Source organism: Tamandua tetradactyla, chromosome 1, assembly GCF_023851605.1.
Source record: "Tamandua tetradactyla isolate mTamTet1 chromosome 1, mTamTet1.pri, whole genome shotgun sequence".
NCBI lineage: Eukaryota > Metazoa > Chordata > Mammalia > Pilosa > Myrmecophagidae > Tamandua > Tamandua tetradactyla.
The window spans coordinates 72,671,218-72,683,492 of NC_135327.1; the positions used below are offsets into that span (position 1 = coordinate 72,671,218).

Sequence of the window (12,275 nt, forward strand, 5' to 3'; positions counted from 1 at the left end):
GATCAGCTCAGGTGTACCTGCATCTGAGACCCCTTCCCCCAGCACTCAGTTGCACCTCTGCCCCTCATTTGTGTTCCCACAATGTCCTGGCCTCGCCTCTTGTGCAGCATTAACCTTCATAGCTCTGGAGGGCAGGGTTAGCCTTTATCCCTTGCTATTTTTGCAGGGCCTGGCATAGTGCTGGACTCTGGCAGAGCTCAGTAAATGTCTGTTGAACAAAGAAGCAGGTGGGTTAACGAGGAGAACGCAGAGATCACAGGGATGACCCGATGCTGAGGCAGGTATACGTGTTATCTCCAGATCTCGGACCCCTTCTGCCTATTCGTCCCAAGGAACATTCATATAGATTCATTCTGGATAACTCAGGCCCGAGCTCTCATTTGGGCTGGAATTTGAGGGGCCTAAGCTTTATGATAATTGCCTCTCTGCTTCATTGGGCAGTGTGGACACCATCTCAGAGCAATTTTGTGGTAAATAAAGTATCCTAGGGGCAAACTAGAAAAGAAATGTCAATCTGACAGTAGCTTAGTCTTGAAAACAAATACAATGTGAGTCACTGAAAGATAAAACCCAGAGAGCATGAAATAAGGATGCCAGGATGTGGATTATCAATGAGGAGAGATGGGAGAGAGAGAAGGCTAGATTTATTTAGAAAAGATAATCGAAGCTTTATTTCTGTAAGAGTTAAAGAGAATGACTATGTCAGTAAGCAATAATAAACTTTCTAGTGTATATTCGCTATTTGACCCAGGGAAGAAAAATCCATTGCACCTAACATTATATGTGTATATATAGGAATTGTGTTGTAGAAAGATATTTATAAGGAGACACTGGAGAACTATCCTTTGGATCTTTATACTAGGGAAAGCCCTGTTCCTAGCTTGGTATATGTGTATCTATATCAGTATCAATATCGATATGGCATATATAAATAGATATACTCTATCATCTGTTTATCTGTATCTATCTATCTTTCTTTCTATCTATCTATCTATCTATCTATCTATCTATCTATCTATCTATCTATCTATCTATCTATCTATCTATCTATCGGTAGATAGATCTATCTACCTACCTATTTATCATGTAAATGTAAAGAGAAGGGAATAAAGAAAAAACAAGCAGCATAAATATCTAGAGTTATCAGTAGAGTACTTTGTAAATGAAAGCCACATTTCCCTTCCCATTGATTGTGAAATAAAACTTATGAAATAAAAATTACCCATACAGTTAAATTCTTCTTTATACGTCCCTCTCCTTATCCTTTTGCTCTCCCTGCCATTGAGAAGAGTTCACTAGCTGACTTTGGCTTTATCATTCTTAAGTAGTTGTGCAAAATTTTCCATAAAAATCCCTTTACAATCTATACTTTTGTTTTGCATGTTTTTAAAAATACATAAATGGTGTCATTCACTGTGTATTTTATATAACTTTCATTTTCTCTCAAAAATATAACTGTGGGTTCCATACACATTCATACATATAGCCCTAGTTCATTCATTCCCACTACCTCACTGGATTCTATTGCATGAACATTATTATAATTCATTTGTTCTCCTATTGTTTCTCATTTCTTATTAAGACAAACTAGGGTGCTTTGAACATTCTTGTGCATTTCTCTTGGTGCACAGGGGCAAGAGAACATTAGTCTATGTAATCCTTTACTGAATTGGGAAAGGATAAGGCATAGCTTCCACAATCTTATGGGATAGATAGTGCTAAATTAGCCTCTAAATTGATTATGTCAAATAATATACCACCAGCAAACGAGCTGCTATCTTTTCAGATCCTCACCAACACTTAGTATCAAATGACTTTATTTTCCACCAATGTTAGTGTTTTGTTTGGATTTTAACTTGCATTTATGATGAGTGACTAATGAAATGAAGTAACTTTGCATTTACTAAGAGGCTATTCCTGTTTCCATTACGGTGAGGAAATTTGTGCTCATTTTTTGTCTATTAGGTTGTTTGACGCTGACATTGTAAAAATTCTGTAAATATTATGAATGTTAAACTGAACACATCATGGTGGGGGGGGGTCTGTTTGTGGACTTTCTCTTCTGATTACCTGCTCTATTGTCGATACCTGTGTTGCTTTATAGTTCATACTGATATCTGATAGGCAAGCTCCCCTACCATATTTTTCTTCAAAATTTTCTTGGTTCTCTTAGTACTGTGCTAATCCATATAATTTGTCAGTTTTATCAAGTTCCACAGAAATGCCCAGCCAGGATATTTATGAGAATTGCCCTGAGGTTTGATATTGAGTCTCCCTCTCTATGTACATAATGTCATTTCATTTAGTTACAGGTCTTTAATGATTTCCAAAAAATTCTATAATTTTCTCCATAAAAATCTGGACATGTTTCGATATACTTATTTTTTAGTAACTTATCTCTTTCCTTAATATTATAAAGAATATCTTTTAAATAATTACATGTTCTGCTTGTTGTAGATATAAAAGATTGCCACTTTTAAAAATGTTAGTATATTTAGAAACCTTGTGTGCTCTCTTATTAATTATAATTTGTCGATTGAATATTTTCTTTTTTTTATTGTAAGCAGTCACATCTTCTAATGTTTATACTTTTACTTCTTTATCTTTTCATACTATGCAGGCTAGGAGAGGACAGTATTGAATAGAAGTGGTGATTAGGCAATCTTTATTTTTTTCCTGATTTTAAAGGAAATGCTTCTAATATTTCATCATTAAGTATAAGTATGCTGTAGTTATTCTGGTAGATAGCCTTTATTAAATTAAGAAAGTTATCTTCTGTTCCTCTTTTACTAGTTATCTAAAGCTTTTCCTGCATCTAATGTAATAATAACTTTTTGTTATTTATCTTTAACATGATGACGACATTTTAAAATCTTCAATATTAAACCACCCAGGCATATCTGGAATAAGCACAATTTAGGCATGACATATCTTTTTGAAAAAAAAACCTTGGATTTTACTTGCCAATGTTCCACTTATATTTTAAAAGTTAACGTTGTGAGTTGTGTGTGTGTGTTGTTTTTGTTGTTGTTGTTTTTTCCTATAGTCTTTTTTTCTCAGGTTCCAATCTGGCTTTGAGATCAAATTTATTCTAGCTTCATGACATAAGAGAGGGAGTATGTTCCCTTCTGTTCTCTTTGAATTACGTTTATGATTGGACTAATAAGTTCCTTAATAGTTTGACAGAACTTCCTGTTAAAATAATTTGGATAAATCTTAAAAGATTTAACTATTAGCACATTTTCCTTAATAGTTATATGATCTTTTTAAGTTTTCTCTTTGTTCTTGAGTCAACATTACTAATATTTTTTGTAGGCTATTATATTTGTAGACATTTTGGGGGGTGTGAGATTATTCATAGTACTTTCTTACCATTTAAAAAAATCTCCACAGTGTAGTGTCTGTGGTTATATTTTTTATATCTCTTTTATTGTTTATCTGCACTTTTCTCCTTTATTTATTTATTTTTTTTTACATGAGCAAGCACTGGGAATTGAACCAGGGTCTCCCACATAGCAGGCGAGAACTCTGCCACTGACCCACCATGGCCTGCCCTCTCCTTATTTTTGATCCATCTGCCCAGAGGTCAACTATTTTCCTCAGTAGGTTAAGAACCAACATTTGCTTTGTTGATTCTCTCTAATGTGTTCTTATTTTTCATTTCATTAGTGTCTGTTAGTCTTTATTACTTTTTTTTTTTTTTTGGAGGTTTATTCTGTTGCTGTTTGCTAGCTTAATTTGGATACTATTTAAACTCATTATTTTATGTCTTCCCTCCTTCCTATTTAAGTATTTTCTCGATGTACTGCTTTATCTCTATGCCACAAATGTTGTTGCATCTTTACTTTTTTTAGTATTCAATATTTCCTTTATCCTGTCTTACTTTACTCATTGACCCATATCTCCAATGGGTCTGTGGCAGTATCTTTTTAAATACTTAGATGCTAGCTGTTCTTTTTCTTGCAATGTTCTGTGGGAGAGACAAAGAGGGATACTTTTACTTAAACAAATAAACATAAATAAATGTGTATACACACACAAAGAGACATCCTTTCCAGGCTCCAGAGCAATCACACAGTGAATTGGGTTGCATAGGGGGGAGACCTGTCCCTGTCACTGGACACATTCAAGATGCACATGCTTAACAGTGTGGCCCTGCGGGCTGTTGGGGAAGGTCTTCGGTGTTGTGCTAGAGGCATGGCCTCTTACATTTCCTTTTCCCCAAATCTACAACACTATGTAGGGGCGCACCAAATGATGATTTATATTACCTTCTAGTGCCAATAAATGTTGAATAGCAGTTCTGGACATTTTTGACACACAACCATAAGGATTCAATAGATTAAAGGGCACGGGGACTAAAATACAAAGAAACTAAAAAGATACGTAGAAGATGGTCTACTAATGGCTTTAAAACAAGCTCTAGAATCTAGACTTAACCTAACTAGAGTGATTAAAAATCTTCCAAAGTAACTGAATTTTTAAGGATTCCCTATGTAACACAAGTATATAAAAGCTATAATTCAATTTGTGATAAAATTTAATTTTATTTGGAAAAAACCAGGCCTTATTTTTTTAAGGTAGGTAAAATATAACCTTGATGTATAAAATTTGAGGATTTCTTTGGAGAAGATCTGATATTAAAGAAACATTCATTTAAGCAGAATGGTCCATACGTACATATAAAAGACTCAAAATACTCTGTTATGAAGAGTAATGGAATCTATGAAACATATTTACTATGCTTGTAATGATTTCAAGTTTTAGAAACTTCAACTATCTTGTCCATTTTGATATTAAAGAATATAACTAATGTGTTTACTTTAAATTATGGACTAATCATCGGTATTTAAACACAAAAAGGACACATTATTTTAAAGGAATACAAAGAAACCATGGAGAGCAATTTTTAAAAAACAACAACACAACAAAAAACCTCTATTTATTTATTTTCCATTGACTTAGAAAAGTCTTAAGAGACATCTATAAGAAGTTCATCTATAAAAAAAGTTTGAGATTGTCTGATCGTTTTAAACTCTAAGGAGTTTAGAAGGACCCCTGTTCTTTCCCAATGTGTCCTTCTTAAAAAAAAGCTTCCCTATTTATTCTCGAATTCTATTGTTACAGCAGCTCACATTACTCTAAGAATCTCTTAAACTAGCAAAATACATTTTTGATTCCATGGGTAAAGCATACAAAACAAATCCTCTGAGTAAACAGCCTTCATCCTCTCCCCCAGTCCCTGCCACCACGTTACACAACACGACACATCACGACCACGCCCGCACTTGCAGCCTCCACAGCGCAGGAGGAAAACCAACCTTGACTGCGCATGCTCAGTGGATCGCGCATGCTCAGTGGATCCCACATGCTCCGTGTATCCCACCATGTCACTGGAGCAGAAGAACCTATGCCTTGAAGAATCTAGAGAAGGGGTTATGGTGTCCCCGTGTTCATCTTTTGCTTTTAAGCTGTATAAGTCTGAGCTAATATTCAGGATTATTTTCAATATCCACAGAGAAAACAGAATCAGTGTCACCTTGAACAAAAGTGGAAAGAGAATTGGGGCCTGATTTGGGCTCCTGTGTGCCAATAATGGGACTTCAAGTTCTGTTTCCTTCTCCATAAGGGACAATTCTACTATGTTTTATGGGTAAACTTTCCTTTGTATGTAAGTTCATCAAATATGCACTGCTTTGCATGCATGTATTCTTAACTTGTAAATTGTGAGATATGTCATTCTGAAACTATTTTTTTCCCTCAGTACTAGTTTTTAAAATTTCACCCATATTACTTTTGACATGGATAGCTAGCTCTGAGCCTTTAAGCAACTCAATTTAGCATCTTGGAATTCCAGTTTCCTCATTCATAAAATAGGGATAACAAAGCAGCTGAATGGAGTGAAAGATACCATAGGTGAGAAAGTAAAGTACTACATTAATTGTAGGTATTTGGAACATAAAGTGCGAATAAGAAGCACCATTATTAAAGTAAATGTAAATCAGGTACCCCTTTGAGGATTTCAGGTGCAGTCCCTTTGCCCATATAACAAGGATGATGGAGGAGAGCAGGGACTCCTCTTCAGACAGCCCAAGAGCTCTAGTTTATATTTCACTTTTGCACAAAATCCAGATGTGTAAGGTAATTTTGTATAACCACTTTTTCAAACCAAAAGTATCTACTGAGCAAATACTAATCTTTAAAGTGTGTGTACTCCAGGGCCCTCAAACTCGGCCCAGAGCCAGGCCGGCAACCTTACAGCATGTGGCGAGTAAGGGGGCTGGGCTGAACTGGGTGCAGAGCCCTGCAGAGCAGGCAGCTGCTGCTCAATGCTATACATCTGTGACCTCAAAGAAATGTACTTTAAAGGATTCACATCATTCGAAGAGACATTAAAAACTTGTACGTTTATGTAAACTATATGAACTTTTAAGCTTGGGTAGCTTATTTAAAACATATATTAATACTTGGGCCAAACAGATTATCTCATTGACTCTTAGTCAATTCTGTGTTCAGTTTCATGCACACACATTGCTCAGAGCCTTTGTACCTACCATCCTTTCTGCTTGGATTGCTCTTCCCCCAAATATCTGCATTGCCTGTTCTCTCACTTCATTCAGCTCTCTGCAGAAAAGTCACTTCATCATTGAGGCTTTCCCTGACTGCTTTATGAAAAGCAAATTTTCAACGAATGAATGAATGAACCAATCGGACTCCCTATTGACATTCTTCTTTACCCACCTGCTCCGAGGCATTCCCTGTGCCTCTAAACTGAATCTCTTCCCTCTCTCTTCCCAAACCCCTTCCTTCACATCTATCTTATCATATGGACCACAGTCTGCATTGACCTATCATTTATTTTGTTTAGGTTCTCTTATCATTTATTTTATTTAGTTTCTCAGTTTACTTTGTTTATATTTCATTTACTTGAAACTGCCCCATGGGTAAGACTCCTAGAGTACAGAATAATATTGCTCTTATTTCAGCGTCTATAGTGCTCAAAATGTCTTTTAAATTAAATTGTGATCCCTCCTCCTTGTTGTTCCTTTTGTTTTGGACTGGGCTGCTCCAAATGCAGAAACTGTTCCACAAGGATGATGTGCAGTGTAATTCCTGGGGTGGGGTGGCCTAGACAGATGAGTGAAAGACACAAGCCACTGTGTAAGCCTGGTGATATTAAGAATTTTCACTGTATAAAGGGAAAGAGCAACTTCTTATGTAGTAGGAACAATGAAGAAACAACAACAGTGAGTGAGTGGGTATGGTGAGACCAAAAGAAATAATAAGTTTAATAAGAATCAAATAAATTAAGAAGTATATGGCATAATTAAGATCATGGGTTTAAAGCTAGTTGGTCTGGTTTAAATTCCTAAATATTAGCCTTCTGATTTTAAGCTAGTAATTTCTGTTGAGCTCAGTGCCTAAAACAAAGTAAAGCTGAGCAAATTTATGTTAAAACACAAATCCTAAACTAAATGAAATCAATCAATATTCATGTCTCTTTATTATGTCATGGGATGAACTCTTGGATTTGGAAGAGATTTGATTTTTTTCCCAAGATGCATGAAATTTTTCCCAAATCCTTCATAATTGTTCCTGCTCACTTAGGATAGAGAGCACATTATTATTATTAGTTAAAAATTTACTCATTTATTTCACCTTTCAAACCTGTAAAAAGCTTCCCCAAGTATTGAATGACCCCATCCCCAACCTTGCCCTCAAGTACCAGCACTGTAAAAACATGTTGATTCAGGTTCTACACCCCACCCATACTACCAGGAAAATTGATCAAATCTCCCTTCTCTCTACATTTGATTACTGGGGACAACTTTTATAGTTCCAACCTTCCTTTAATTTTTTTCAATAGCCTAATAAACCCTCATTCCTCTCTTCCTGCTCTGGATGGCATGACCTCAACCTGCATTTCCTTGACTCTTCATATATGCCGGCTCTACTTTGTCAAATTTCCTCTTAGAGGCAGGGTGCCTGAATTGAACACAAAATGCCAGTTTTGCTCTGTCTGAGATTATGAAAACCATCACCTCTTATTCTGTCTACTCTATAGTTTCTATTGACAGCTTCAGATCACATTAGCTCTTCTGGTATTCTCATCCACTGTCATTTAAAGGCTAAAAATCTTTCTCACCTTGCGACAACATGAATGAACCTTGAAACATGGTATTGAGTGAGTAAGTCAGACACAAAACGACAAATCTTGTTTGATCCCACTTATATGAAATATCTAGAATAAGGAAATTTATAGAGACAGAATGTAAATCAAAGATTACCAGGGGCCACCCAACCAGGGTAGAGGTAGGGAATGGGGAATTATTGCTTAACAGGAGACAGAATTTCTGTTTGGGGTGATGGAAAAGTTTTGGTAAGGGATGGTGGTGATGGCATCACAATATTATGAATGTGACTGATATCACCAAAGTGTATGCTCAAAAAATATTTAAAATGGTAAATTTTGTATTATATATATATATTTTCATGATGAAAATGAAAAAAAAAAAAAAAACTTTCTCTTTTCCCCCCAAAAGTTTTTTTCACCATATCACTGATAATCACATTTTCTCTCATCCTTAACTTATGCATTGGTTTTCTGGACCCAAATGCAGGGTGTTACATTCATTATATTTGTTTCTGTCATATTTCAAAATTTTCTTTCACTGTATTTTGATCCCTGATATCTTTGTGCCACTCAGTGGTGGATAAATACATTGTGCACTTACATTTACAGGTGTTTCCTCATCTGTAAAAATGTGGCTGATACAGAGCTGTTCTGGGGATTAAGTGAGTCACATCATATCATATCACATCATATCACATAACATATCAATTACATTACCTTATAAGTAAAGCGCTTAGAAGAGTGCCTGGCACCTATTATCACTCATTCAATATCTATACTGATATTATTATTTTATCCAAATAATACTTAAACACTGTGGCATGCCATAGCCCTCCCACATTCCTGGTTACCATCACTCCATCCCCAACAGCCCTCAGTTTACCAAGTCCATGACAATTTTGTGGCTTGCTCTGGCAAGTGAGTAACTGGTATCTAAATACTATACTGCTTGCTACATCACTCTCACCAGTGAGGCCAGGGATGCCACGACAAAACAAAAGGCATCAAAGCAGCATCCCAGGTCAGCTGGCTATATGACAGAGACTCTGCTTAGAGTCTGGTCATCTAAACTCCACCCCTTAAAGAGTTTCCACAACTGATCCAACATTCCAGAAAAATTAAATTACATTTCAATCAAAGTTAAATGTTGAGTAAAGGGCCTTTGGACACACTGTATAAGCTATCTTTAAAGTGATCTACTTTAGGTAGACTAGAAAAACACAACTACAAGAATTTGAAAGAATACTAACATTCACAAAAGCTATAGATTTTTTAAATAAGTATTAGTATTTCAGACAAAATTAAGTCTGAAGTGCTGTATACTAATTGGTTTTAAATTGAATATCAAAAGTTTGGGCAAAGGCATATAACTGAAAATAAAAAGAAAGAATTTGATTTGAAGGGAAAGAAAGCACTTAAAATGCGATTTACCCTTACACAGTAAAAGGGAAAACTGATCATTTGGCAAATGGAGAACTGACTTTAGTTGGATTGTGAAAGTGCTGCTTTCCCTACCGTTCCAAGGTGAAAGCCCATTCATTTAATTATCTATTCAAAACTTTTGTACAGAATTCAGGCAAACCCTCCTGGTTTTAAGACTGATTTATGAACCTTTGACTCTAAAAAAAATAGGAGAACATTTACTAATTTCTAGTGTTCTTATTATTCTAGGGTTCAGTGGTCTTTGTTTCTTAAGCACGATCTAAGAAACAATGTGGTGTAACGGTATCCACTTTAGTTTTTGAGTTCTTTTTCATGCTCTAAATATAAAGTGATTAAGAATTTCCAGAGGAAATTTCTTTCTTAAGAAAGAGAGTCCTTTTGCTTTTTCATTGCCAACTGCTTTTAAGGGGTTGGATTGATTAAGAATCTAAGAATAAAAACACGAAGCAACTGAATTAAAAATAGATACTGAAATTTCCTTGCATTTGTTTTCTCATTATGCTAGGTAAATTAATTTACGGATTTTTTCTGTTAGCCTTCTTTCTTCTTTTGAAAACATGTTGCAATAACATGTCCTAAAAAACAGTTTGCAACCAGGGTAAGACTTAACAAGAACGCTATCAGTGTTTCAGAAATGGAGCAAGTAAAGAATTGGCTGTATGTGCTTCTCCAGCTCTAGTCTCTTCACCAGGTTGATTCTTTTCAAAGAAACTATTATCCAGACAAAGAAGTGGGTCTTGGGTAATTGATATCTAGTGAGTGGGGAAACTTACCACATGGCAGAGCAGTCAAAATTCACCAAAAGCCATTTGTGGGGATTAAAATTAAATGAATCTGCAAACTGCAAGGGAATAATAATGATAAGAAATTTCAGTTATAGAAGAATGAATAGCCCATATAAAATAATTACAAGTTTATATTCTCAAATGAGAAACAATCAACCAAGCCAGTGAGGCCACAGTACGTGGATATCCTGGAAACCATGGGATCTGGGGTATGAAGGCCATGGAAGAGATCTGGCTCCAGTCTGGGTCACCTGACCTATCTGAGCCTCTTGTTCTTCACCATAAAATGGGAAAAACACATCATACCTCATGAAACATAAAGTTAAATATTATCTCATTCTGGGTGGAAGCACAAAAGACATACAGAAGCCTTGGAATTAGAGTACTGTGGGTTCGAATCCCTGCTCAACTGCTCATTCTCCCTGCAGAACGGGGCAGTTGTGAAATAATGGCTCTAAAGCCTGCAGCACAGTTATCAGACACCTAGTAACCCTCAGCTGTAAAGGCTGCTATTGATACAGATTTGTGGTTGTTAGATCAGCCCTATGGTAGGCCAAAGAACACAAGTGAATTGAACATGGTGACTGTCTTCCAGGAGCTTACTTGGTTAAGTGAGAAAATCTGAAAAGAGAACAGATGATCTGAATGCAATGTGAGAACAGCAATGAGATAACTTTAAACAGGGCACAGTGTATAGAAGGAGGAGGGATGGCCGAGTCAGGTTTGGGTTGTGCCAAGGGATTGCACTGCCTTGTGGACATCCCACAGACTTGGAGGCCAGGCTTGATGCTTACTTGTATGGAGGCCATTAATTCAAGATCTAGACTGGTATGTACAATTCACTCCAGTCCCCAGAACAAAAGGCTAGTAGATGTTCAGATGTTCATAAAATGTTTGTGGAAAGGATGAAATGAAGAAGCTCATTTTTTTTTGTAGTGAAAAGAACATAAGGATTTAGAACAAGAGACCCAGACTATGGTCTATCAAGCTGAGTGTCCTGGTGTATAGGAAATTTTATGCAAGGATTAGAATGAAATCATCTCTAATGTCCATCTATGAAAACTTTCTATTATTATATGCTTAGCCCCTAATATGGCATAGGGTTATCACATTAATTGCAATGGGTGTATCTTAAAGACTTTGAATAGTTCAAAATAAAAATAATCCAAAAGAGCATAATCCAAGATTGACACTGAGGATGTAGGGTGTTTCTGTTTAACTACAAAATGTTGTCTACTACATGGGATAAACACAATTCACAATTCAGCAAACTCTACCCATTTGAAATGAAGTATCTCTATGCATTTATTACTAGAGAAGATTCACAGTTCAATTCCTGCTTATAAAGTGAGACATTATTAGTGTTTTATGTCACACACTTTCAAATTTGCAAGTCACATAAAATTTACCTGCATTATATTTCAAACTACTAGAAAATATGGAATAATTGGAATTTTAATCCTGAGGTACTATGTCCAGAAATTGTATAGACTTCTAGTCCTGCTTCCTATATTTTCCCTAAGATTTGCTTTGGCCTGTGAAATACTTTATCCCTGTGGTCCCCTCAGCTTCATGAACTAGCAAAGCTCTCAACATATGTGAATTATCACAAACAACGGGAAAGTGAAAATTCATACCTAATCTACAGTAATGAAGAATAGCCCCATTTTTCCTTTAATTGATTGGCTATTTTGCCAACATTATTTAATATCAACAACTCTTCCATTTACCTAAATACTTTCTTCTTTATTTGTAAAGACAATGTCCAAGTTCATGGTTTTCCTAGCAATTACAGTTCCACCTCCTGGAAGTCCGTGGATAACAATGGAAAACAACTGGCCTCAGCCTTACTCATTAATATTCTAGGTGCTACCATATTTTCAAGAAGAAAAGAAGTGATTTCAAGTCCCAAA

General features: G+C 35.9%; 1 protein-coding gene across 4 annotated transcripts in view; it reads right to left on the reverse strand.

Moving 5' to 3' along the window:
* DDC (dopa decarboxylase) overlaps positions 1 to 12,275 on the reverse strand; it is a 113,437-nt gene that overhangs the window by 20,890 nt on the left and 80,272 nt on the right. For all 4 annotated transcript variants that reach the window (XM_077119308.1, XM_077119296.1, XM_077119307.1 and 1 more), the window contains one exon: positions 10,351 to 10,418. In XM_077119308.1, the coding sequence (XP_076975423.1) occupies positions 10,351 to 10,418 (68 nt within the window). The remainder of the gene's footprint in view (positions 1 to 10,350; positions 10,419 to 12,275) is intronic.